The sequence below is a fragment of the Sylvia atricapilla genome, chromosome 7, assembly GCF_009819655.1.
Source record: "Sylvia atricapilla isolate bSylAtr1 chromosome 7, bSylAtr1.pri, whole genome shotgun sequence".
NCBI lineage: Eukaryota > Metazoa > Chordata > Aves > Passeriformes > Sylviidae > Sylvia > Sylvia atricapilla.
Window position 1 is genome coordinate 677796 of NC_089146.1, and position 27975 is coordinate 705770.

Sequence of the window (27975 nt, forward strand, 5' to 3'; positions counted from 1 at the left end):
GTAGCTGCATGACATCTTTATTTTTACTGGCAAGGGAAGCAGTATACACAGCGACATTGCAGTGTCTTAGCTCGTTAAAAATATCTCAATAAATAAAACAAATAAGCAACATATACACTGGAACAGAAAATGAAAACAAAAAAAAAAATTAAAAAAAAAAAAAAAAAGGAGGAAGGGAACGAGTGGTAACAAATCATGGAGCAATAAGGGAGAGGTGGCAGAGTGTGAGGGCAGTCTGTAATCCAGGCTGTACTTGAAACAAATCATGCAGGGAGCTGGGGGTATGGTGGGCTTCTTTCCTTCTTTTCCTATTTTTACTGAGAGCCTTGGTCCAGTTTTGCCACGACTGTACAAGAAATCAGGTTTGGAATTAAAAAAAAAAAGGAAAAAAAAAAAAAAAAAAAGAGAAGAATACAGTTAAGGGGAAGTAAAACTCGAACCCAAAGATGCCTCATAAATGTGTTCCTGAATTAAGATTGTTTCCAGAAAAAAAAAAAAAAGCGATAAAACAGCAAACACACAGACAAACACACAAAATCCCGACAACAATGAACAACCAGGAACGTTGCTTCTCCTTCTCTCTTTGGTCAGTCATTTTGGGGAGAAATGTTGCAAAGTCTCAGCCCCTTCTCTTTGGTGCTGTTTTGCTGCTCAGTCTAAAATGCTCCACAAGAATTCAGAGCGAGGGAGGTCAAGAGGGGTCTTTTGGACCAGTTTTCTTGAGGTTTTTAAGGTTTCAGAAGCTACAAACTTGGATATATCCCAATTCCACTTCAGTCGCAGACACTGGACAGTCTGGAGAGAAGGAAAAAAAGGAAAAAGAAAAGAGAACAACAATAAATACACCGAATGCAGGACATGTTTTTTGAGATAGGTTGTGTGGGAAAGGGCTTTTTCCCTACAAAACCAGGCTGTGGCTCATCACCGTGAGTTAATCCTGCCCCTGGTTCCATCAGCGTGGAGTTGATCCAGGCACTGGGCAAGATCCAGTGTGCCAGGAGCAAGTGGAAGCACAATCCCTGAGACTTTTGGATAGACAGCCTAAATTCAGAGTCTGATAATGTCACAGCCTGGTTTGCACTGGAGTTTAAAATGGTAAATCCATAGGCAGAAGCAATGTAGCCCTCAAAACATCACTGAATCCCAGAATGATTTGCATTGGAAAGGACCTTAAAGCTCATCTCATTCCTCCTCCCAGCCGTCGGGCAGGGCCCCCTTCCACTGCCCCAGGCTGCTCCAGCCTGGTGTGGAACACTTCCAGGAAAAGGGTCAATTTTGTGGGACAAACTCCATGACCCCACAGGATTTTCGTCCTGCTTGGGGCAGGGATGGCATTGCAGGCAAGGTGCTGCTCCTGCCTTCAGCCACCTCAGCTCAGATATCAAAAAGCAGATGTAATTATTTCCTCCCACCGAGGAAAGCTTCCATTTAGCTGATTTCCTTTCCTTTCCCTCTCCAAGTTATTAATTATCTAATTACAACCACATTCTGCAGATGAGCTCAGGGACTTGTCAGGCTGCCCAGGGCCACTTAGGAAAGCTCCACCTCTCCCGGTGGTTTGGGGATGCCCACGTCTGACAGATGACAGGCTGACCCTTTCCCCATCCAGGGAGGGCTCCAGGAAAGGAAAATAAAATACAGGGAGGAGGAATATACCACGGAGCAATTTTGTGACTTTTTTTTTCCCCCCAGTGTGTAGAAGAAAGGAGTTGAGGATGGTCACATGAGGTTTGGCCATGTCCTGCTCTTCTCTGAATGTGGCTGACATGAAAATGAGGTAAAACCAGATAAAAAGCTGGTCTCGTTCCAGGGATTTTTTTTAAATCCCACCCAAGAGCAGAGAGCTCAGCAGAAAGCTGCTCCCAGGGCAGAGCTGACGTATTTAACCCCGGCTGAGACCCCCTGCTCTGGCTGCTGCTGCTGCCCGGAGGCCTCTCCTTCTTGCTGATGTTTTCTGGTTTCCAATCCAGCTGGAGAACTGGGAATTTCACAGCATCTCCGTGCTAATGGGCTGATTCTCTTCCCTGTTATGGTGAGGTGATGGTGACAGCCTGCCCTGTGGAGTGTAGGCTCCCCGGAGCTCTGGAATGGCTCTGCCACATTCCATCTCATGCTAGTGCCATGGAACTGGATTGGCTTCGAGGTGCCTTTTCAACCCAAACCGTGCTGGGATTCTGTGACATTGTGCTCTGAAATGAGGCTCTGAAAACCAAATCCAGCTTGTGACCCTCATGTTCCCAACCTGGCCCCTACTTGCTGCACTTTGGGTATGGCAGGGGGAAGGAAGGGCTGAGCAAGAGGGAAAATGCCCCAGAAACCTCTGTGGGCCATCCAAGCTGGCCTTGCACACTCCCAGGGATAGGAACTGCTTTCTCTTGGGATTTCTGGGGGATTTCCAAGCATTTCTCTTCCACTGACACAGAACACAGCTGTGATGCTCTGCCACAGTGCAACTTCCTCTGTCTGAGGCTGTTGGGAAAGAAGGGACAGGAAGGGCTTATGGACATGATTGTCTGGTAAGAAATACTGGAGATATAAAATCTGTGAGTGAAATAGAAATGAAGGCCAGCTTTGAGATGTAGGCACGGCAGGCAGAAAGACGGTGATTAGCTGGAGATAGGTCGAATGACAGAAAACAAAAGGACCCAAGAATGCAGCCCCTCTCCACCCTGCCAAGGCATCAAGGAAAAAGTAGATAAGAAGAGTAGTCTTTAGAGTTTAGAATATAGAATGATATGGTAATTTAGTAGTTCTCACAGGTTGCATGCAAAGTTTAAAAGTTTTTGATTATCTTGTGCCTGTTGGTCACTGTAATTTAGAATATTCAACACAAAAGGAGATATAGTGTGTTGGAAGAAGGTCCTTGCTCTCTTTCTCCTTCCCCTCTCACTGCTCTCTTTTTCCCTACTCTTTTCCCTGCTCTCTATTACCTCTCTTGCCTCTTTGCTCCTTCTCTTGCCTCTTCCCTCTTTTCCTCTTGCCTCTTTGCTCCTTCTCTTGCCCACTCTCTCCCTCTGCTTCTTCTCCCTCCCTCTCTCCTACCGCTCTGACCCCGGCACTCTTCTCACCTCTCTTACCCCTCTTAGCTTTTTTACCTCCCTTACCTCATACCCCCCGTCTCCCCTCTCTCCCAACTCTCTTTGGGGCTTCCCTTCAGCCGAGGCTGGTGGCTGAAATCAGACCCTCTTTACCCACGGCCCTTGCAATAAAACCACGTGTTTCTAGAATATCTCAGGTCTGCAGAGTTCCTTTGTCCCTGCCGTCCACGGATACCCTTACATGAGGCCTTGCTGATCCTTTTTTCCCTGCTTTGGAAGCATTTTTCAGCCCCACCAGGAGCATTCCCCATGGATATCACGGGAGCAGAGAGCTGCTGGTCTGATGGAAGGTGGCAGCAAGAGCACGGCCTTGGTTGCAGGAAATTTTGCAACAGGTCGCTCCTTTGCTTCTATAGGGTTGGGATGGATTTGGTTACAAAAGGATTGAAATAATTTCCATGACATGGCTGAGAGTACAAGGGAAATGTGAAATGCAGGAAAACTGTTGGAGTTTGAGTTTTCTGGGTTTGGTGCGTTTTGTTTTGGGTTTTGGGGGGTATTTTTTTTTAAGGTAGCTTTTCCAACTTCTTTTAAAGTTGAGAGTGTAAAAAAAAAGCCTCTGTCCCAGAGCCTTTTTTGTTTTCTCACCTTACATCCCAGGTACAATTTAGGGTGAATGGGGAAGGAGAAATCCCACGTGGAGTTGCTTCTTCTTGGAGGTGAGGCATGAACAAGATGGGACAGAGCAAACATGTCAAGGTGAGGATTGGGAGGGATCATAAAGTTCATCCTGTTCCATCCCTGCCATGGGCAGGGACACCTTCCAGTATCCCAGGCAGCTCCAAGCCTGGTCCTTAAACACATCCAGGGGCAGCTACAGCCTCTCTGGGCACCCTGTGCCAGAGCCTCACCACACTCACAGTGAGGAATTTTCTTCCTCACTGAATCTCTCTTCTTTTTAGTGTAAAAATTATTCTGGAATGGCCCCACCAGTAGCTTCAAGAAATGCTGAGTTACAGCCCAAAAGGTGATGCTCCTGCTTTAGAAAATCACTAAAATCCCATTCCTGAGCTCAGGGGCCATCATTCCCAGCTGTTTTGGGAATAACTCCTCTAGAAAGCTCCATGACATGGATCAATCAAAATATCCACAGTCAGGTTTGGAGATTTTGCCTCCCAGAACCCCATGGGGTGTGATCCACTCAAAAACCTCACAAGATTTTTGCTGCTTGAGCTGAAAAATTTCATGCCCAATGGTGATTCCTTTTTCTTGCCATTGTTTTTGTTTGCTGGGGAAACAAATGGCCCAGCTGTTTCAGGGTATGGGGAGAGTGGGAGCCAGCCATGCTCCAAAATTGCTGACAGCCTCCCCATGACTGGGAAGATCACTGCTGAAGGGATGCTCCCAAATTATTTCATGGAGTTCTCAGCTGTGCCTGGAGCCAAAATTGATGGTAGCCACTTCACAGAGTGGTTTGGACTGGAAGGGACCTTAAAGCTCATCCAATTCTGTGGGCAGGGACACCTTCCATCAGACCAGGTTGCTCAGAACCCTGTCCAATCTGGCCTCGTTTAAATTTAAATCGCTCAAATTTGTTTAAATTTAAACTTGTTTAATTTAAATATGAACCTGTTTCAATTTAAGCCTGTCCTTGTTTAAACGTAAAACCTTCTCATGATTTGGGTGCTGCAACAAAAAAAAGAATGCATCTTGAAACAGCAGAATTCCCTTGATTTTCTGGGGTGTTTCCCACCATGGAAGGCTAAACCCAGCAGAAATCCCTTGATTTTGGGGAATGTTACCAAGAAAGGATAAACCCGGCAGGAATCCCTCCATTTCCATGGACCAGGAAAGGAGGCAGCCCTGGAAAAGGGAGCAGGACGAGGCTGCAAGGCTTCAGAGGGGAGGAAGCAGTGGAGAAAGGAATTCAGATAATTGTGTCCGTGCGAGGGGGTGGAGAGAGGCCCAAAATCAGATCTAATGCTGTGGGTAGGGGCAGACTGAAACCAGATCCCCTGGCTCAGGCTGTGCTGCCTCTGCTGCTACGAACCCTTATCAACCACCCGCTCTTGAAGTGTCCCAGATGAAGGGAAAGCCACAATTGTGTGCATCTCACAACTGGGAAACTGTCTCGAAACACATCCCTGGCAGAGGTTCATTCCTGAGCTGTGGGGCCCCCCTCGGACCCTTTCTCAGCCAGGGAGAAGCCTCTCTTTGATTCACCCCAGCCTTTTCTGGGGGTGGAGCATGGCCATGAGGCTGGGGACTGGACAAAAAGCTCCAATTGTGAGTGCTCCTCTCACGCATCGTCAGAAACAACTTCATAATTTTGCTTTAAATATTTATTTTTTTTCTCCTCACACAGCTGCAGAAAGGATTATTTGTGTCCATAGTATCCCAGAATGGTTTGGGTTGGAAGGGACCTTAAAGTTCATCCAGTTCCATCCTCTGCCATGGGCAGGGACACCTTCCACTATCCCAGGTTGCTCCAAGCCCCATCCAGCCCGGCCTTGAAAGAACAGAACCCCTCAAGAAGAAGAGAGGGATGCTCCCCAAGGAAAGGAATTTGATGGCCTCTACCTGTGGACTCAACAATTTCCAGTGGAAAATGTCCATTGAGGCCCATAACACCTAGAAAGAGCCAGTTCTTCAGCATTTCACGTGGTAGCCCAAATAAAATCAGTCTTGTGGGGCTGTGCCCACCGCAGGGAAGAGAAGGGAATGCTGGAAAGTGAGGCATTTTGCTGCTGGGATGCTCAGAGTCGCTCTGTTAGGTTCTGCCTCCCTGCAGCGAAATTCAGCCAGTCAGGAATGTTTGCCCCAAGGTGCTGTGTCCCTCCCTCACCAGAAAATTCAAACAAATATAAAAACAGCTTTAAACCAACACGAAAAGTAAAAAAAGCTTTAAACAGCAAAGGCACGTTTCCCCCAGCCCTGCACTCCCCCACAGGCCGAGCAGGGCTGGTGGCAGCTGGAGGAGGAGGAGGAGGCAGGTTTGTGGGAGCCCCTTGTTAAAACCTTGGCAGCACATGGCTGGAATAGCAGCTTGGAATTGCCGAGGGGAGGAAGCCACTAAGGAGCAGTGGGAGCAGGGAAAAGCAGCACTGCTGCCCCAGTGTTTGGGAGCAGTTTGGGAGAAGCCTCAGAGCTGCATGGCTGCCCAGCTGCTCGTGGGTGGCTCGGAGGAACAAGCCCTGAGGGATGCCAGAGGCATCTGCCAAGGCAGAGATGGGGGCAAAGAGGGGCAGGAGGTGGCTCTCACCAGCCTTCCTGGTTAGCAGAGCTCATCGTCGCTTTCTTTGGCTCAAATCCACTTCCCCACACAAGGCACAGGAGAAAGGTGTGGAACAAAGCAGGGGAAAGGCAGGGAATGAGGTGTTCTCCTAGAGCAGCTCCAGGGAAATGCCCAGGGCTACGGAGGAGAGCTTGCACAGACCCAGCTGTGTCCCTAGAAAGTGGCTCTGAGGCTCACACCAAGAGAAAGAGCAGCCACATCCCATCTTCCTCTCCCTTCTGAGTCTGACATCCTATGGCCTTCTTGGATCCAGACCCAGCTGCCACAGCACTGGCAATTCTTGGCAGGCGCTGCCTGAAATGCACACCCAAAATGGGGCCAAAGCAGAGGGAATGGGTGGAAATCATGGAAGAGGGGTGGAGTTGTCACAGGTGGCCCATCCACTTCTGCTGAGACACTCACGACGACAGATCCCACCCTGCGCAGACACAACTCGCAGCCCGAGGGAAAATCTAATTTAATTTAATCTAATCTAGGACAAAGCTGGCAGTCACTGGGACATGGTCTCTCGTCCCTGTCTGCCTCTGCAGGGATAAACACAAGTGAGATATGAACTGGGCTGTGAGAACACGCTTCTGCCTCCACCCTGTTTTAGGAGAGCGTACACTATTGGCCAAAGGGAAACCTTTCCTCCTCCCACTCGGTGCTCCTGCCAAAATAATACAAATTCTAGGAAAGACACCTTCTCTAAAAATAAACATATACATCTGTGGCTTTTTTCTTTTTCCAAGGGAACTCTGTTGGTCTGGCCTGCTCAGCCAGCAGCTCCTCTGCTCTCACAGTTTTCCTGTGTGCAGCTGCAGTTTCCAAACCTCAGCAGCAGCAGCATGCCCGTGGGATGCTTGCTCCGGGATTTTCCTATCCCACAGAGGAGACTCTTCCTACTCGTTTCCCCACTTTACCTGCCCTTACCTAGATTAAATATTTTGGGAGCAAATCTGGCTGTACCTGTGGCTGAGAACAAGGAGGAGCAGCCTCAGGTTTTTTTTTTTTTTTTTCATCAGTGCAGCACAAAAGCTCTGTAGTAACCTCTGCTCCTGGGAATAAATCAGGGGAAGGATGACAACCATCCATTATGACTGACTCAGCTCTGTGGATTAATGCCAGTGGAATTAATAACAACAAAAAACCCCCCTGTTTTAAAAGCATCTAGAGTTTAAACTCCTGCTTTCAAATAAAATAGTAACAGAAAAACAAAGCAAAATAAAACAAAAAAGCGGGGCCACCCACTAAAAAGCAGAGACATAAAATCCACAGAATTCTGCAGGCTTCTGGGAACAATCCATGGGACAGGTACAACTGCCCCACGAACTCGGGGTGCTTTTTCATGTCCCTGACAAATAGCAGCCCAGACACCTGCAGGCCAGATGTGCGCAGCTGTACGTGTGCTGCTGCCCATCAATCCTCGGCTCCAGATGCTGGCCCTCACAAACACGCCTTGGAAGGCCAGGCTGGAGTGAGGGAACTGTGAGCCCAGGCATTTCCCTCTTCCCAGGAGTCTCCTCCACACGCAAAGCCGAGCCCTCAGAGTCCCCCTGGCCTGCAGAATGCAAATTTTGGGCACTGGCCCTCAGGGGAAATTTGGGGAGAGACACTAGCATCTCCTGGCTGTGAGTTTTTAATGCTCCTGCTTGAATGACCTGGTGGGGGACATACCACCACCTCTGCATTTCAGACTCAAAAACCCATCAACACCCACCCTGGAACTGGTGTATTCTGGTGTTTATCCACAGTTTTGCCCTCTCTCCGTGGGCACGTGTGTAAAGGATTTTAGTTATTCCTGCAAAAAGTATGGCACTTGTGCCTACAGCTCTGGGGAGCCAAATCTTGCCTGTCCTGAGTTAGCCTTGGAGATGATTGCTGAAAAAAGATCCTTTTTCTTGGCATTTGGAGCAGGAATGAAGCAGTGTTTGCTTATCAAAACTGCCAGATATGCTGGGGCAGCTTCCCTGAAGCATGGATGGACTTAAACCTGCTTTTGCACTCCTGGATCCTCACAGAGCATGACAAAAAGCCCACACAAGAAGCCAGGAAGATTTCCTGTCTCCTTGCCCATTGTGCTCGATGCCCAGGTTTTGGACTCCCATCTCTCCCAGGTGACATTCCCAGATGTCTGCAGGAGAAAGGATGCCACTCTGGCATCTTCCCTCCACTATAAGGCACACCCCAAAGGTCCCTGAATTCCTCAGTCACAATTCTCTGGCCCCATCCTCATTGTTTCCCACATGGCAGGTGTTGTTCCTTCTTCCTCGATAACCGCCCCGGCTCTGAGCAGTGGAGGTGATTCATCCCAGGACTTTGGGAAGGGATTGTACCCGGCCAGGTCTCCATCTGGGATTAATCAGCACAGCTTCCTTGAAGTCAAGGGGCCAAATTCTCACTTGGAATAAACCAGTCTAACCCTGCTGCAGTCAATAAAGGCCCTCTGATCTTTTTTTTTATGGCAAGAATCGCTCAACTCTTAAAAATACCTGGGGTTAGAGGGTGTTGCCCTCGTGAAGAGGGAGCTATATTTTTACATGACAAACAATCCTGCCGGGGGAGGAAGGAGTCCTTGGCATGAAGTGAGCCACTCTGGATTTTGTGGGGCTGGGGTGAGTCATTGGGATCGGCAGTTTTGGCACCCTGGGAATGGTGACAGTGACCTGGAATCCAAATAGGTGTGATAGGCCTGGGTTGCTCTGGCTTATCTCCTTCGGCCTGGCAGTTGCATCAGAATGGCACAAAATCCACCCTGCTCCCACATCACTCCACGGCCCCACGTTTCTTCCAGCTTTTAATGCAGGTACCACACAGTACAGCTGTTCTCCTAAACTTTACAGCTGCTGCCTTCCATGCAGTGACTTTGCCCGTGCTTAGAATCACAGAATATCCCATTTAAACCAGGTTTAAAACTCTTGAACTAGGCTTCTTAAACCAAGCACTCTGGATTTCAGCCCCAGCCGTCTAAGGTGCTGAGCCCCTGGTGTTTATAATCAGCTCTCTTTGCTTCGTTTTATAAACGCCTCTCTTTGCTCTTCCCCTCCTCTCCTTGCCAGCCTCTTCCCAAGGGCTTCCTGGGGGTGCCCAGCTCCTTGGGATCTCTTGTGCAGGGCCAGGGGTTGGACTTGCTGCAGGCAACAGCAGAGTGTCTGTGAGTGCCCCCGGGGGGCTGCTCAGGGTGGGGATATTTGGTCTTTGTTTGGATGCTGCCATCCTCCTCCAGCAGCGTGGTCAGTGCCTACTCCTGGTCCCCATCCGGGCTCTGAGCATCCATGAATCATTTTTCCAAGACACCCAGGAGCAGCATCACTGCCTCAAACTCAGCATGGGGCTGGCCAACTGTTTTATGGGCTTCCCTGAAACTGCTCTGCGGGTCATGCTGGGCAGGCAAACCACGGGGAATGGGATAGGGAGCCAGATCTTACTCACAACCTCTTCAATTTCCAGCCTGGATAGTGCCAGGAGCTTCTCGACCCTCTGCTGTGCTCCAAAAGCCTCCACTGCCATAGATGAACACCCTGAGGGGTTTAATTCCCCATCCAATGACTGACTAATGATTTTTAAAGTCTGGTTTTATTCTGCTTGCTGTCTGTGCCGCTGCTCCATGTTCTTCTCCTATCAATAAATCGTCCCCTTCAGAGCTCCCGTGTCACCTTTTCATCGCACTTCTGGATTTTATGGCTTCACGAGAGGCAAAACAAAGTTATCACTTCCCCTGCTGCCCTTTTTCGAAGGGGAACCAACAGCCTCCCTCCAGCAAGTTCCAACATTCGGGAGAAGAAGCGCGCAGAGATGGAATCTCTCTGCCAGAGGAGCAAACAGGTTGGCTTGCCTGCCCTCAGCGGAGGATGTAATCACAAGTTTTAATATTTAAATCCGTGCTGCTCACCCCTGGCCAGGCTGAGGTTTAGCACATGCTCTGCTGACTCAGAGCAGCCCAGCCAGCGACTCCCAGGAATATGATTTGTGAGCGGCGTGCACTCAGCAGCCTAGGGAAAAAAAGCCCTGGAAAATCGGTTTCCACGGTCTTTTCCAGCCTGTCATGCTGCAAAAGGGCAGATGTGTGTTTTCCTGTCTGCAGTTGTCAGGGTTTTGGGGTTTGGGTGATTAAACGAACGGGTTAAGTGGACGCTTTCAGGCGGGTGAGTGTGGCTGACTCAGCTCACAGCAGCTGGCTGGCCTTGTTTAGGTTTGCCAGCTGCAAAAGCTGGACTTGTTTGAACCTCGGTGAGTGACCCCTGCGAGGTTCCCGCTGGGATAATAACCTGTGGCACTGATGCAATCCCCGCTCTGGGGGCGAGCTGGAGGAGCTCTCCGCAGCATCTGCTCCTAACAAAGGCTCCCTGCTTGGATTTTGGCAGTGCCGCTCCTCCCTGGGTCCCACAATGGGCAGAGCTGAGCTCCTGGGAGTCAGGGGCTTGCTCCATGGGCTTCTCTGCTCGGATTTGCAGCTCAGGGAACCTCAAAATGGTTTGGGATGGGAGGGACCTCTAAAGCTGGTCTGATCCGGCACCTTCACCTAGACCAGGCTGTTCCAAGCGCCATCCAAGCTGGCCTTGGATGTTTCCAGGGGTGAAGGGAACCTGTGGTTGATGCTGAACAGCTTTTCTGCTCTGTACAGCTGAGTTTTACACACGGTTTTTATTTGCAGCACAAGGCATTTAAGTTTGGTGTTCTCCAGGTTAAACCAGCATGTGATATTTGTGAAGGGAGGAAGGTCGGGTGCTGCATCTGGTGATTGAAATGAGGGTTTAGAGGCTTGTTAGGGAATCAGACTGAATGTAGGGAGAGAATAGGGAAGCTTGGAACTGTCTTTGCCTTGAGAAACGCGTTCATGCACACAGCACACAGAATCATCTGTGATCTCAGATTCAGTTAAACATCTGGGTGTGGAGAATGTCTGGGGTGACTTAATTTAAGAACTTTTCACTCCTCTGTGTGCTTTTTAGCCATTAAAAATGCGTTGGCTTTCTTTTGAAATTTCTAGTTGCTGTTCTTACACAGGCACAGATGGGCATAATCGTACCATGAAATCACAGAATGATTTGGGCTGGAAGGGACCTTAAATGCCATGGGCAGGGACACTCTGCTATCCCAGGCTGCTCCAAGCCCCATCCAACCTGGCCTTGGACACTTCCAGGAATGGGGAAGATCTGTATCTGTACCTGCACTGCGCGTGTCACCCCGATCACGGCAAATCTCAGTGTGAATGTACACACAGACATTCAGACTAAAGGCTCCCCAACAGCAGCAGGGATTGAAATCAACACCAATAAATGAGACAGTCTTCCCTGAAGCTGGCAGAAGAAATGCAAATGCTGGGCCGCTCTCCCCTCCTGGAAGCGCACGGATGCACCCGACAGGAAACTTAACCTGACATCCCACACAGTTTGGCTGAACAAAGTGATCTCTGCCCTCTCCATACTTATTTGTATTTTCAGTTGACTGCATAATCTGGCCCTCTAGAAAGTCCCTTCAGGAGGTCACACAGCTGAAATAATAGCTAATAAATTTGTAAAAATTATTTCAGACTTATTAAATGCTTTCTTCCTTCCCCTTCCAAGTGTTTGCATGCTCTCCAAAACTAGGTAGAGCTAGAATAAGGAGGCTGGCAGGACTGTGCCAGCTCCAGAGACTTAAGGAGAGCTGCTGGCATTGCTTTTCCTTGCGGAGATATCCTCATTCTGCTCCCATCTCCTCACTTAGCTTCCACCTCTGCGTTTGGGATGGTCTTAAGTCCAGGGGCCGAGGCTCTTGGACTTCTCCAGTGTTTCACCGTCCAAATGATTTCCACCTCTGCTCCATTAATCATGGATTGGTTTGGGTTGGAAGGGACCTTAAAGATCTTTGAATTTATTCCTTCCAGTGCCTGGTTACACAAGCTGAGCCCTGACTGCAGGAACTGGTGATTCGTGTCTGCTCTGTGGGGATCTGCTCCCCTTTTCCATGGATACCAAGGTCCTCCTCCTGTGTGCATGGGCTGGGCATGAAGGGCTGAAGGGCTTAATTTTGGGGGACTCACTGCCTGGCCCCCTGATCAGATCCAGCCAAGTCATCTTGTTGATGAGCGACAGAATGCCTGTGGGATTTTTCTTCCCAGGAAAAGGAGCTGAGGCCTGGTCAGGGGACCAGACATGGAGACAGCCCAGGACACGTGGGGACAGCTCTGAACCAACTTGTGCCATCACTAGGACTTGAGCTGTGTATTCCAAACTTGACAGTGCTGCTTCATCCGTACTGATGCTGCTCCTGTGTGTTAGGGATTTTAGTTTTTCCAAGAGACTCAAAAAGTAACTAAATCCTAAAAGTTGCTGGATGTGAGTTTAGGCTGGAATTCTCAAAAAGGTCAAGAAAACTTGGCGTCTTTCAAAAAACTGCCAGCTCTGGAGGGGCCCTAAATTTCTTCGGCTTCAGTCTGCTCATCATCAACCCCAACAGATTATTAACTTAATTAATCAGTTAATGTATATTTTTAATAGAGTAAATTCCCAGCCTTTGGCTTTTGAGTAGAAAAGCTTGAGCACATAATGTTTGAGTTCTAAACTAGCGAAAAAGAGCTTAAAATACATCTTCTGGAATCCTGTCTCAGTTCATGTCTGATTAAGGCTGGAAATTGCCTAAGAAGGGGGAGGAACTTGAGGAAAATTACTCCAAGAGGTATTTGGGCCTGAATTATCCATCAGCACTACTTAGGCAGATTTTCCTGCCCTGAGTTTTACATCTGTGTGCTGACCAGAACGGTGACTTTTATTTTTATTTAAAGCATCCCCATCCCTACAAAAACCTCTGGTGGTTTGTGAACCACAGCTCTCCCGATTGAAATCACGCCTAAATATTTAATGTGAGCCTGATTTTTTGCTGGAATTGCTCGCTCATCAGCTCTCCCCTAATCAGTGAGGGTTTTGGGGCTCTCCAGCCCCCCTTGGTCACTTTGCAGGATTCTGCTCTAACTGGAGGCCTTGGGATGGCTCCAGCCCAAGTGACCTCCTCAGGATCCTGGTGCAGAATTCTCCTGGTGGTACCCTGAGATCAGCAGATGCTGGCCTTTCTCTCAACTCCCACTCAGTGCCTCAAATCCCAGGGAAAGCTTTCCTTCCGCTGCTACACCCTCTGCACTGAAGACAAAAGATGATTCAACGAGACATTTGGACTGGGGGGCAGGGGTTTGGGATGGTTCAGCTGCCTTCCAAAACTCACAGGGCTTTCCAAAGCTGGAATCAGGACATTTCCATGTACAGCCTGCCCTCTCCAGAACTGCCCTGGCACTGATGCATGGCAAGACCCGTAGCAAAGCTAATTCTCCTGTTAGCAATTCTTCTCCTAGCCCTTCCCCAGCTCGGCTGAGGTGTCCTTTGCTTCCCAAAATCCCCCCAAAAAGCAGCCTGTGCATAAATGATTTGGGATCATAATGGATGTGAAGAGCCTGTGCCACTCCAAGGAGAGTCTGGGTGCACCAGGTGGGTGCCTGTGGAACCAGAGTCCCGCAGCTATTGGTTTGAGCTGTATTTTATTTTATTCATGGCACAGCTCCTCTCTGCTTCTTCAGGAAGTTATTCCCCTCCTTTGCTGCCTGGAGCAGATCCCAGAGAGCAGCACAGCCTGCTCTCTTCATTATCTGCCCCACTAATACTTCGTTTTTATTTTTCTCCTCCTTCCTTAGGTCACTTGGTTTTGGTCACTTTATTCTCAGTTCTGACCCCACGGCAGGGTTTTCCAGCTTTGTTGCTTCTGTGACTTGGGAGGGATGCTTTTTTTTCTCACTTATTAGTTTTCCTGGCCAGAATAGAAGAGGTTAAACACTTCGGAGAAGGTTATTCTGTATTTACAGCTGAGGTAGGTTTCTAAATCAACAGTAGGTTCTGTATTGGAGTGACTCACAGAGCCGCTTAACCTTTTTCCTTCCGTTTTTGTCCCTCTCCAAATCTGAGGTGCAGCAACATCTGCAGTTCAGATCTCTGAAATGAGAAGCTGTGAAAGGAATCTATAAGGGCTCGACGTGAATCCAGCCTGGTGGCACATGAATTCCTCCTCTCTGCAGCAAGATCCTGTCTGCTGGGAACAAAGTGGGCACTTCAAGTGTTAACACTTCCTTATTTGAGGGGAAACTGAGGCATCATCCAACAGCCAAAATTGCAGATTTTTTTTAATGCTTTTTATAAGCTACAAGGACACTGGGTTTAGGTTTTGTTATTGTGGTTTGTGTTTTTGTTCGGGTTTTTTGGGGTTGAGGTTAAAAATTGCTTTGTTTAATTTAAAGCAATAGGAAAACGGAGGGAGAGTAAGGTGTGATGAATGAATTATGAATAGTTTAGGGTTTTGTAGGGAGAGATAGTTAACTGTTTGATCAAATTAATGAAAAAATGTCAAGATAAAAGTGAACGAATGAACGAAAGTGAACGAATGAGGGTTTTAGGTGAAAATCCCAGGAAAGTGAAAATAAAGTAAGCATGTCTGGTGAGATGAGCCCAGGATGGGCTGTGGCTGCAAGGAGAGCAACACTCACTGCTGCCATCCCATCCAATGGCCCATGCTCACAGAATGGGTGTCACCCCTCTCGGTTAGCCCCACAAAAGGGGCACCCAGAAAAGAGCCCCAGCACCCCATGGCACTTTTGCTGCCTGCCAAAACTGGTGGGAAACGGGCTGGGAGTGAAAAGAGCAGCTGGGAGCAAGCTGGGGGCTCCTTCCTCGCCCATCACCTCTGCACCTCGCTGTGCTTTAAACCCCCTTTTTCAGTGCAGAGTTACAGAACCCCCTTCTTCCTTTGCAGCAAAGCAAGCCCAGGACTTTTCAATGCCCAAATCATGACCAAAGCCCTGCATTTCCCCTGCCCAGCAGCATTTAGCTACTCTCTGCTAAGGAACCCGTGGCATCTCTTGGATTTTGGGGTTTGGCCCTCTCCCTGCTCCAGGATCTTCAGGATGGTCCTGCCAGCTCTCCTGGGTGGTTTTTGGGGGTCTCAGCTGGGTCTCAGCCTGTGCTGAGGTGAACATCTCTCTGGGGTCCAGCTGCTCCTCGTGCCCCCAATCTTTAGATTTTTAAGAAGCCCAGCCCCTCAGGGGAGGGCAGATGCTTTCTGTGGGTAACAGCAGCTGTGGAGGATGCTTGTCCTGCAGGATTTGGGCTGACCTGGGAGGCCTGGGAGGTTTTTCTTTCCTTGTCTTTAGGCCAAAAATTGCCTTGCCAGCTCTGTGCAGTTTTTCCCCTCATGAAAGGACTGTGCTCCCCAACCCTCTTGGACTCATCTTTTAAAATTTGGGTTGTTTATTGAAGTGGCTGTTGATAAAGGAACGGAGTAGACCTGTGCTTTTTGTGTTTGGAGTTAATTTAAAACCTCCTATTAAGAGGAGGACAGGGCAGGGTTAATCACATACTCAGGAAAATACAGCAGAGAAATGTGATTTTTTTTTTTTAAAAAAAGACTTTTTCTATCAGAAAGGCAGCTGTGACTGCAAGGTGGAAGCACCTCTGGTGCCACACTATCACCCTAAATTAAATAATCTGAGAGTCTGCTCCCCTGAAGATCACTGATGTGGGCTGTGCCCAGTGCAAAATTTGGTTCCTCCTTTTCTTGGGTACTGAGACAGTTCCTGGCTGCTTCCAGATATTCCATGTGCTCCCTGTTAGAACACACAGGAGGTGCTCCCCTTGGATGCAACCCCAGCCTCACCTGATTTTTTTATTTAACGCAGTTTACCCTGCCCTCTAGTGCCAGTAGGTGCTGAGTCAGCAGCTCCTGCGGTTTTCCACCTTTCCCATCTCCCAGCCTGGGAATCTGCTGCTGCTGCTGCTGCTGGGGCTGCCAGGGTGGGGAGAGATAAAGAAATGTGGCCAGAAATATTTGTGCACCGCCGGGATGTGCGGGGAACGGGTCCCTCAGTGCGGCTTTGGAGTGAGCACGGCTGCTTTTGGAAGGACCTTTTGGAGATGTTTGCAAGGAAAATGAGCTTTGTGAGGGAAATGGGAACACACGTGGCAGGCTGTGTGAAGGGAGGCTTTGGAGGCGAGGAAGTTGTTTCAGTGATGAGCTTAAAATGAAATCTTCAAGCCTGGGAAGCGCTTGGAGATATCGGGGATGGGGTAACACCTCGAGATAGATCTCTTGCTTTTCTCATGAAGGAAAGGGGGGGATAATTTTCTGTTTAAGAAGACATCTGAGAGGCTTTTGTCACCCTCTCTGCTGGGAGGGCAGGCTCCCCCAGCAGCACCCTGGGGTCTGCAGGCAAAATCAGTGCTCCGCACACCTCCTCCAAGCCTATCACACCGCGCTCTCTCCTTCTGCTGTGACCTTCCCGCTAGTTTGAAGACCTCAGCAGACCAAAGCTTTAGAATTTGGAGTGCAAGACCACCCCTGGGTGCTGGCTGCCAGGCTGGGTGTCCCTCCAGCCGGGCAGGACGGGACTCGCCATGGCTTTTGCACAATTTCCTGGGTTATTTCAAGCCGTCGGGAAGGTCCAGCCGTGCATGGGAGGGGCAGGCAGGGCTTTGGTACGCCAGCAAAAATGGAAAAACAGCCTTGGATAAGTCTCCACCTCCTCCTGTCCCCTTGTCTTGGATCCGGAATTAGGGAAAAGCGGGGAGGAGCACCAGAACAACACCCCAAGCCTGTGAGGTGACCCCTGGTTGTGCTGCGCTGACGCCGGCGGAGCTGTTAGGGTGGGTTTGTTTCTTTAAGGTGTCTCCCAGAGGGAGGATCAGCCAAATGCGATGTGGCAGCTCTGGTAACTCCTCTTGGCTTTCAGCACGGCCCTCGCTGATCACACAACTTGCTAGTGAAGAAGGTACAGCTGTCCAGGCCTTGGCAGGCATCCCCACCATCCGCCTGCTGCCAAATCCTTGCTTGCTTTTTTTATAAAAATTCTTAAGTTTCCTAAGAGAATGGAAATGGAGCGGCTTCATCTGCCTCCCAGCCCCATCCAATGCCTCCCGGACCTGCTGGAGTAAAGTCCCTCCGTCCCTCCGTGGTGCTGGGATGTTGGCAGCCAGGGAGAGGGAGAGTCCAAATTCCAGGGCTCCTGTCCTGCTCTGAGGGGCTGGAGGGGGATCAGGGTTAAGGGTCGGGGTCCCAGCAGAGCCTGCCCAGGGCTGGAGCTGTGATTGGGGGTGGTTTGGCATTCCTGCCTCGGGCATTCCTAGCTCACATGAGCCCAGCTGGAAGTGGGGGTAAAAGCGAGCTCACCACTGGGCCAACAACTCTCCTGAGTTCTTCCCTGGTTGTGCCGTGGCTGCAGGGCTGGAAGTGCCTCATTACCCCTGTTTGCACCTCAGTGGAGCAGCTCCAAACATCCAAGTCCCAGATTGTCCCAGCAGCCAGACCCCCTGAAAAGCTTTAGGCATTTATTCCTGGCCTGGGCTCCCTGCAACAGATCCAGGAAACCTTCATCTCCTCCTCTGCCTCTTTCAGAAACGACACAAACCCTCCTGGTTTTGGAATATTTTAGCCCTGTGTGCAGTTTTAAGGATGTGCCTGAGCTACAGAGGGGCTGCAAGGCAGCCTAAGCAGCGCAGTGGATGAGTACTTCAAGCGGGGGGAGCCTCTCCAGAAAGAGCTTTTTTGAATCTTTAAACAACACCAATGTGGCTGTAGCTGTGTGAGAGGCTGTGCAGCAGCATTTCAGAGAAAGATTAAGGAGAAACAGCACTGGGGGACAAAAATACATTTCACTGCTGGTGAAATGATGGCATCAGTAAATAGCCCTGAACGTGCTCTAAGCAGGAGTTTATTTTCTGGAGGAGCAAGGATGAGTGGGCAGATCTAAGAATTGTCCCTGGGACTTGTACGTGTACCTCAGGCACTTCAGTGAGCATGAAAACCTTGAAAATTGCTGCAGAAAATGAGCCAGTGATGCATATATGAGAACAATAAACCAGTATGAAAAAGGAGGAATAGATTTGCAGACTGTTGTACTTAAGGCCAGGCATTTTTCTCTCTGATTCTGACATGACTATCCTGAAAAATCATATGATTCCATGAATTGATCCTGACATTATTAACCTGAAAAATCTTACAATTCCACGAATATGTACAGCTAAGGATTAGCTACAATTTTCAAAGCTGTGTCTGCTTCCCTCGGCAACTTTAAAATATTTACCTTTTCCCACTTGTTGAGAGTGAAAGTATTGCCTGGCTTACAAAATAGCAGCACTTAGGAGGAAAATTTCCAGATAAACTTGGCCCTGTTGAACATCAGTGTGTTTTGGGCTCCCAATTATGTATCCTCAGCCCTCTGGGCACATGGCATTGCCCTGGAGGTACCTGGAATTTTATTTTTGGTGTGACAGGGTCTTTTTGAGGTGCTTTCCACCCACCAATTTCCCCGACGTGAGCGGGGAAAGCGCTGGTGAGTTATTCCTTTGAGCGTGTTATAATGAGAAATATTGATCATTAGGTTATTTGATTTTGAAGTCTCCAAGGGAATCAGTGGAAAGGGATCTCTGCTCTCCCCTGTTCATGAGCTGCAAGCTGATTTAAACAGTTCAAAAGCCTGAACCTCTTCTCAGTCCCAAAACCAAAGTGCAAACTCATCACATCACGATGGAGGCGAAAAAGCGGCCGCTCGTAGCACTCCAGCTCCCTTCCAACAGCAAATATTTCAGCCCTATCTGGTATAAAATAGATTATTTAATGCTGGCAGTCCCAGGGATCTCTTATACATCCCCTTTTGTGGTCAGGGATGAAAAAGCCCTTGTAAAATGTCGGGTTTTTCCGTGCACAAAGCCCCACGGCGTTGGAAGGGAGCTTTGGAGATAGCGGGGCTGTGCCTGGAGTGTCGCACTCACAATTACTGCAGAAGAAAGGGCTTGGTGCTATCAGAAATTTCCTGGGCTGATCATGCAAAATAATTAAGCAAAATAAATTAAAACATGTAGGATCGCCATCTTGTCCAATGTGAAAAATACAAGTTAATACTCTGTGTGCAGAGCGCTTTTCTAAAAAACTGGTGTTATCTCGTCCAGCCTGTTTTTATCATGTGGTTTTATGCCCTGGTTTCTCACTGGGAAATTTCCTTGGGAGTAATTCCCTGGTATTCCCAGAGGCACTGCCATGGGCGAAAATGCTTTGCTTCTGTGTAGAGGCTCAATTCTTGCCACACATCCCGTGCTCTGGAGACCACTGATGAGCAAGCTCACCTGTGTGTTTGGGGGAAGAAAGACTCAAACTCACAAGAATTGGCATAAAAGTTCCTGTGAGATGAATTTTGGGGGGTTGTGCCGTGGAGGTGGCGATGGGCATCCTGGTGGGATACACATGAGAGGGACAGGGAGGCAGGTCATCAGCTGGACAAACCCAATTTTCCCCATCCAAACCCCTTTGATTACTGGGTCATTAATAAATTTCGTTGCATCTCTGTCCTGGCCATATTCAGGGTGGGATTTTTTTTGTGCTGCAGGGCAATCGTAGTGCTGACAGCACCCGTGGGTGATGGTACAGGGGTTTCTGCTGGGCCCAGGTGGGTTTTGTGCGGATTGATTAAACTATAAACTCCTTTCTTTTCTTTAACAAGGTGGTTTATCTTCAGTTGCCAAAGTCAAGTTGTTTGCTGGGAAGCATCTCCCTGTTTATCTTCCTCCCGAGTCCACAATTTCGTTTGTTTTATTCCTCACATTTCTGAGCTTCCCCTCCCAGACAGGAATTCTGCCTAAGGAGCCACATCACACGGAGAAATTTCACTGCAGCGTGCATAAAATTTGCCATAAGGGTCAGCTTGAAATGTGCATTTCTGTGTCTCTGGCAGGTTAATTTTGTAGAGGAGCTTGGTTTTGGGGACAGTGGGTGTGGATGCCTTGGGGAATTCCCCCATCCACCCAAAATACCGGTTTTTCTGTGAAAGGTTCTTCCTGTCTCCATTCCACCCTACTGAATTTTCTAAGCTGGATTAACTAATTATTTTTAATAGGAAGCTCAGCTGTGATTCCCCCATTTCAGCAGAGCAATTTGACTTATTTACATTTAAGCACAAACATACGACTTTTAAAGGAGGCCTGAACAGCTGAAACTGAGGGCATAATCAAATAAATGACTGCACCAGGATTTTTGGAGGCTAAACTCACCCAAACCCCAATTAATGCATTTTAAAGCATGTGTTTTGCAGGTCTAATATCTCCTAAGGAAATGCTTCTTGGGGGATGGCAGCTACAAGGCAAAACGATCTTATTAGGAATTCAATTAAAGCTAGGCCAGGCTTACTGGACCTCTTCCAGTAAATATATATCAAGCTGAACCCGTAGACATCTGTCTCTTCTCTTGCCCCCACCTCCTCCTTTTTCTGTTTTCCGAGCTGTGGTTGAAAGGTGGAGAGGAGACGGGAGGAAGAGGAAGGCCTGTCGTTCACTGTAGAGTGCAGGGCATAAGGATTATTTTCTGGTTTGATCTCTGACCACTTTTGTGATCTGGGGGAGAGCGGATCTGCCTCAAGCCTGTGCCTTGCCGAACCGCAGGTGTAAAAAAAAACCCAAAGCAAAACAAAACAAAATGAAAACAAATCCCAAATCACATAATTATAAAAAAGAGAGGTTGGATCCGGGTGGATCCCAGCCCCTGGGCACTGCAAGACACCCTCTGGAACCCCTGCTGCCTTTCCTGTGCTCGTTTTGGAGTATTAGAACAGCACCTTTTCCACTCAAAAGGCTCAGGCCACGGGGAGAGCCGCACAGAGAAGTCAGGGAAAAATCCGGAGAACTCAGGGATCTAATGCCCACTTTGAGCCCTCTGTTATCTGAGGGCTTAGGAGCTGCTGTCACTTATTTAACGTTTTTATGGGAGAGGTAACCAAAACTCCCTGTCCTGTTTATATCCTTCTGGAAGGAACCTGTCTCCAAATTCCTGGTGCTTCTTCCCTTGATGTGATGGAGAACAATTGATTTTATTTCCTCCCTCCCTCACCATTCCTGAGGAAAAACCCTCCTTACTGGTAAACACTGAAAACCTCGGGCTCTGGGTGGCAGACCACAAATAAAATTCAAAGAGGAATCTTGTTTTAGCCCCCCAAATCCCCGCTCTAAGACAGGAAAAGAAGAACATGCCCAAGAGCTCCCAGAGCCCTGATTCCCACGTCTTTGCTGCACCACTGGCAGGAGAAGCTCAAGGACATTGGGGCTGGGGGCGACTGGCTGGGCCTGGAAGTGGTTAAAGGGATGGGTCTGAGGGCAAGGGCTGCCTCGCCTTGATTTATGGGCTGGCTGAGTTGATGTGCTCTTTGTGTGTGATTAGTTGTTGTTGCTGAGTGGTCATCTTCCACAACTACAAATCTAATTAATGCCAGGGTGCCAAGTGTTGGTTTTTTTTTTTTTGTTTTGTTTTTTTTTTTTTTTGTTTTTTTTTTTTTTTTTTTTTTTTTTTTTTTGTTTGTTTGTTTTTTTTTTTTTTTTTTTTTTTTTTTTTTTTTTTTTTTTTAAATCCCTGGTAAATATTTCTACTCTTTTAATTCTTCTGAATTGATAATTAATTAGTACAAGTCTGCTAATATCCGGCTGGATGGTTTCTTAGTTTTCCTCACTTCTGAATTTGCCTCAAGAAGGGAATCAGGAGCTGTGGTGACTTTCCGAGCAACCCACTGAGGTGTCTGGTGGGATCAACAGCTAGCAAGGAGCAATCTGCTTTTTTTTAACCCCCCTTCCCAGTTTTCTGCAAAACCTGGGAAGAGGGGGTGAGAAAGCTCCCCAAAGCATCTGCTTTTCCCCAGGCAGCTGTAATTCCCTGACGGCTTTTCCAGCTCACTCTGTGTTTCGGGGTTCTGGTGCCATCCCTTTCCATGTTCGTGGCCTCGACAAACCCTTCCTGCAGCTCTCCTCAAGACATAAATCCTGGAGGTTTTGGGCTCGGAGATTTCAAAGCTGTGCTGAAGCACATGGAAATGATTCTCAGGGCTACGGCTATAAAAATAATTATATTGCCGGGGGAAAGAGTGACATGAAATGTCCCCAAAAGAGTTCTCAGCGATGGTTACAGGATCTGTCCCAGCTCTGTAAGAGGCCGCTGTGATCTCCAGGGCTCGTTTATCACTGCTACCTACAACCGCAGGAAATATGCCCCCAAAAAGCACTGGAGGAAGGAATGTGAGGGGAGGTTGCTCAGGAGAAGCGCTTCAATCTCTCCCTTTGTTTTAATGAGGATGCTTTTAAAATTGGAGCTGCTCTGCAGAGCCGGGCAGTGTGAGGATGACTAATTTGGAGACAAATTAGGTCTACTTAGCTGAAATGTCTGCCTCGATTGTTCCCCTAATGACCCTTCAACGCACATCTCTCCCGATAGGACTTTCACCGCAGCTCTGCCTCCAGAAGATTTAGTAATAACATAATTTTACCACTTTCCTAAGCGCTCCTTCGGAGCGATCCAGCATTTTTCCCTCTGCCATGCGAGTCTCCAGCCTTTTTTCTGATGGGAAATTCATTTATTTGTGTCTAGCCCCTGGCAGATTTGTCTCTTTGCATGTCTCCTTCTCCGGAGCATTTCCCTTGCACCCTCTTTTTCAAAGATCCCTCAGCCTGAGCGTTTTCTGGCTGACTGCAGCGTGTTTGGTGTCTGCTGGGCAACAGATTTATCCTTTCCCAAGGAAAGACACGAACGTAAACAGAGGATCGAAAATGCATTTTGCTGGGCTTTTTAAATGCTCTGACACGAAACCCCCACCCCTCCCCTCCACTACAAGGCTATTAATGTAAATACCAAACTTTGCAATCCTTCCTGTCAAGGAAACTTATTTACATTTTTTGAAGGATGCGTATAAAAGAATGGGGCTTTTGGGACAAAACAGGGCTTCGTTCCAGTGTCACTACACCCCCAGTTAACTGTGCTGCTCTCAGACACTATAGAATTAGGTTTTTTTCCCAGGGCCAGCAGAGATAACATCTGTTTGCTTCTTTAAGAAGAAAATGAAATAGGATGCTGGTGTTTTATACTGGAAACAAGCCCTGCGAGTCTGAAGGGGCGATGGGATGAGGGCTGTGGATCAAACACATGCCTTAAACGTGGCTTCTCCAACATGAAAAAGGTGGGAAAAGGGGTTCCCGATGCCAGCCCAGGAGAGGCTCATCCCCAGTGAATGAGAAGGAGCAGCAGACTGGTCATACTGGTGCGGAGCCCGGGGCTGTGTTTTCCTTTACACTTTGCTGCTGGTCCTGCCACCCTGGCTGGATAGGGTTTTTTCCCTACTAAAAGGAATATCAGCAAACATACTGTCTTTTATTTTTTCCTGATTTGTTCTTTTCAGTTTAGAGCCTGTGGAACATTTCAAAAGCAAAAGGGAAAAGGTGGCTGCAAGGGGAAGGGCGCAGGTGCTGGCGGTGAGGATGGGGAGATTTCGGGGGGAGGAAGGCTCGGCTGAAACATCCCACTGCAGTCCTAGAGGTGCAAAACCTGTGCCTGTTTCTCTCCAAGTCCCAGAGTCAGTTGTCTGGAATTCCGTGGAGCAGAACAGGAAAAGGTCTCGTGGCCAGAGGAGCGGGCAGCAGCGACCTGCTGGCATTCGCAAGGGCCAGGTGGCATTTTCCCAGTTCCCAAGGCTCCTATTTTCTAATCAAACAGCTCCTCTGATTTCTGTTTTGCTTGCAGACAGAGGGGATTGAGTGTCCTTCCAAGGAGAAAACCTTTCCTTGCTTCTCTTTCCCCAAAACCCTGGGAAAAGGGAGGGTGGCAGCCCAGCCTGAGCAGCTCTCACCCCACATTTGCAGTTCCTACTCCCTAGGAAAGGCAGGCACTGATCCCAAACCCACACAGCAAATTCCTACGGATTTTTTGTCTACTGAAGCAGCACACACTGCTCCCCTCTTACCCATAAAAAGTTCCACCACCCAACTAAACTTCCCTGCTTTCAGGGGTTTCTTGAGGACCTCGTTGTAGTTTTATTTTTACGTTCTGGCAGCCCTAATTTCTATCGCCGTAAACGATAGAATTTGACACCGCACCGCACCAGGCCATTTGTCAACAACCTTTTCAACAGCACAACCGCACGCGTGTTCCTGCACAGCACAGGCACAGGGAAAAGGGGAAAGTTTGGGATCTTCCTCTGCAAGACCCATCTCAGAGCATGGGATTGGAGGTTGGGCGAAGGTGCCGAATTCCAATTTATTCTGAATCAAACCAAAATGCCAGGGTTTGCTTCTGTATCATGATTTTTCCATTATATCCTCACATTTTTGGGGGATAGGGACGATCTGAGCACCTACCTACAAAGTCTGCCTCATCAGAGCAATGCTAATAATAATTTAACCGATGTGGTGTGTAAAATGAGGTTTAAAAAAGGCAGGTTTTGCCCCGTGTGCTAGGAGTGGTTGTGTCTTAGATAACAGATTTCCAACCATCCTGGGCTAATGGCAACACATCATTTGGGAAACAACAGAATCAATGCATTGTTCCAGCCCAGCACTTTCCTATTCAGCCAATCTGAACTGCTGAAGAAATATGTGTTTGGGACATTTTACATCTGTTTTTGACAAGAAGCCTGGGTTTTTGTGTGGAGTTGGTTTTTTTTAAAAATCTGTTTGCTGCAGTTTTTTTGCCAGATTAGCATGGGAAAAGGCTCTCTGTTTTATAAATGAAGGGTTTAGCTTTTGAAAAACCCACTCAGTTCTGGATTATTGCAGTTGAAATTGAGGAACGATGTACAAAATATAAGAATGCCGGCAATGGCTGTGAGCACCACAACAACAGCGTTACCTATTTAAATAAAGCTAAACAACTAGCAGCTTGTCCAATGGGTAAAATAACCAATTTTGAGACTTTTTTCATATTTTGGGGAATCACTAGAAAAGCTTAATCCAGCACCAAAGTGCAAATTCCAAACCATTTCAGGATGCAAGTGAAACATTTACATCTAAAATTATTTTAAGTCTGTTTCACACCACTAGTTAGTCCTGGTTTCATATTTTTTAGCTTTTTGAACTGAGGCGCTGCAGTTACATCAAGTTTTTGCCTGTTTCCATATTTTATTTATTCAAACAGGCTGTGCATTGCTGACTGAACAAAGATGGATTTGCCTCTTTGGACAAGCCGAGCCAATGGGCTGGGATAAACTTTCCTCTTCAAATCTACACACGATGAAATTGTTTCATTTTTACATCACGAGGGTGGCAAGGGAAAATGTCCCTTTGGAGTGTTTGCTTGGTGAAATGGGTTCGTGGGCTCTGTTTTATGTATGGAGCCCCAGACAGCGCCTGGAGAGACCCAAACTCTGGCTGACACAACGCAGAGCTGCTCTGCTTAATTAGCTGGAGATGAGGGTGTTATTAAAAGGCTTTTTTTCCCTCCTCCTTTCTGAGTGTTTATTCCTCCCTCCCTGAATATTACAAAGGCAGCTGAAGAGGAAGTAGTTTTCTGCTAATGGAAAGCGACAAGGAAGGGTTTGGTGAGGAGAGTAAATAAGAAACTGCGCCTAACACCAGCTGTGCTTTACTGTCACTTTGGGGAAGGGAAACTGGACAAACCCGACAATTTAGCAGAGTTTCTCCTGTATCTGTTTGCTTTTTGCTGTGTGAGGGGGGAAGGGGCACTGCCCGAGACTGCAGCCGACATCTGCTGCTCGTTTCTTTTAAGAGAAACACAACCTGGGGCAAACCCGTCGACCAGCCCCGCGTGGGTCCTGCCGACCCCCTGGTCCCCTAGCCGGGAGGGAATGTGGCCACCACAGGGCACAGCACCGGGGTTTTTGGGGTGCAGACACCCAGGGAATGGGACAGCGGCTGTTTTGGATCCCCTTGTCAGCCTGTTGTGGCCATCACCTTTTCCTCTTTGAGTCCTTCTCTGAAGCAGCGCTTTCTGGCAAATCTCACACGGTGACGGTTTCCCCTCTGTCCCTCATCATCCAGCTCTCAACACCAGCCCCCTCTTACTCCACGTTCCCACACAGCAAAAGCGTGCTGATTAATATTTCGCACCCCCCACCCCCCGTCCCCACTGAAAATTTGGGGCAAATCTCGTTTTTGCCTTCCTGAAAGCTCCATTTATCTGAGTTTCTGCTGGTGTGGGGGGAGAGCGGGAGGAACTGGACATGCCTCTGCTGCCCTCCAGGTTGGTGACCCCAAACCCATCAGCATCCCCAGCATTCCACCAAGGGCAAAGGCAAGGAAACAGACCCAGAGCATGCTCCAGAAGAAGAGAAACAGGTACCTACCCCTTGGGCTGGTCCGGCCTGGGCGGTGGCTAGTGGGAGGCCGACATGGACCATGCTCCCTCCATCCTCCACACGGAGAAGGCATAACTGAGCCTCTCATGAGCCACGTAACTGCAGCTCGTCATCTTACTGTCCATCTCGTCGCTCTGTAGCACCTGGTAGAGGAAATCTATGTACCGTGCCGCCAGCTTGAGCGTCTGGATTTTACTCAGTTTGTCAGAGGGCAGCGTGGGGATGATTTTCCTCAGGGCGGCAAAAGCTTCGTTGAGCGACTGAGTCCTCTGCCTCTCTCTGACATTGGCCAGGATCCTCTGGCTCTGTAGTTCTTCGTAAGATTGGGAGCTGGGACTGGACTTTTTCCCCCTCTTCCCTGGGTTGGGGCTGCCATCTTCGCTGGACTTCTTACTGTATCTTCTCTTCCTGCCAAATCTCTTTGGCTGCCTTTCCAGCTCCTCTTCACTGGTCCCCAAGCTATCCACAGGGGAAACAGGAGAACTGGAGCTTTCTTCCATGCTTTCTGCAAGAAGGGGAGGGGAAGAGCCTTTCCCCCCCTCCTTATGTTATGTGAGTGTGTGTATGTCTTAAATGTGCTTTAAATTCCTGAGACAGATCCTTTGGAAAAACACGAGGACTCTTTTTTTCTTTTTTTTTTTTTTTTCCCTTTTTTTTTTTTTTTTTTTTTTTTTTTTTTTTGCTGACCAAACGTTTTCCAGGTTGCTTGAAGGGCTCTTATTTCAAGGACCGAGGTTGTGTAAAAAAAATTGAGGTCTTGGAGAGAGGAAGTTATTCTAACTTTTTGGAAACTTTAGCTGAGCTCAGTTGCTAAATAGTTGTCAGAAGTGAGGGAGGTGCGGGGCTCCCTCCTGATTGGCCGGCCAGGTCGGTGGGAGGAAGGCTTTTCCCCTGCTAAACTTTCACAGTTTTATGTTACACTTAACTAAAATCTTGGGAATGCACCTCGAATCAAAGATAGCTGGCGAACGCCACCACTCGCCCTCGGGGATGCTGGATTTTGCAGCACCCCTCCAGGATAACCCCCCGCAGCCACCCTGGGGATTTTGGGGTGCTGCCCAGGGTCCCATTCCCAGCTCTGGGGCCAGGCTGGAGAGATTCTGTGCCCAGGTCAGGATGCAGAGGGAGTGAGCCCTCCGCACATGAGAGCGTGCCCCATTTTTGTGGAATGGAGCCCTATTTTCCAGCCCCCTGTTGCTGGGGGGTCCTGAAAACCCCCTATCCTGCAGAGATGGGGTGGGGACCTGCTTCCCCATCCCACAGGGTGACCTTGGAACCGCAAAACTTCCCTGGAGCATGCTAAGCTATGGGAATGGTGGAGACCTGGAGGTAGTGGGGGGGGGCTAAACCCCAACTTGTGGAGGGCATGGGAAAATCTCTTCCTGGACAAACCCAAAATATGGATCAGCTGGAGAGAAGCTAATAGTTTGTGGAAAAACCCATGGAGACGACCCTGGAGAGGCGACACTGCCCAAGCACTTCCATTCGCTCCCCACTTTCCCCTATTCCATTATATGCTGAACGTTTTAGGGAATAAGCAG

General features: G+C 48.5%; 1 protein-coding gene across 1 annotated transcript; it reads right to left on the bottom strand.

Annotated features, from left to right (window-relative positions):
- TWIST2 (twist family bHLH transcription factor 2) lies at nucleotides 1-27327 on the bottom strand. The gene is made up of 2 exons (XM_066322349.1): nucleotides 26423-27327; nucleotides 1-795 (listed from the first exon to the last, which is right to left on the bottom strand). Exon 1 carries the CDS (start codon nucleotides 26932-26934, stop codon nucleotides 26452-26454), a length of 483 nt encoding a protein of 160 aa, XP_066178446.1. The 5' UTR covers nucleotides 26935-27327; the 3' UTR covers nucleotides 1-795; nucleotides 26423-26451.
- Between the last annotated feature and the right edge of the window lie 648 nt (nucleotides 27328-27975).

Excerpts from the sequence above, each read along its gene's own strand:
- TWIST2 (XM_066322349.1), bottom strand. The coding sequence starts at position 26,934 with ATGGAAGAAAGCTCCAGTTCTCCTGTTTCCCCTGTGGATAGCTTGGGG.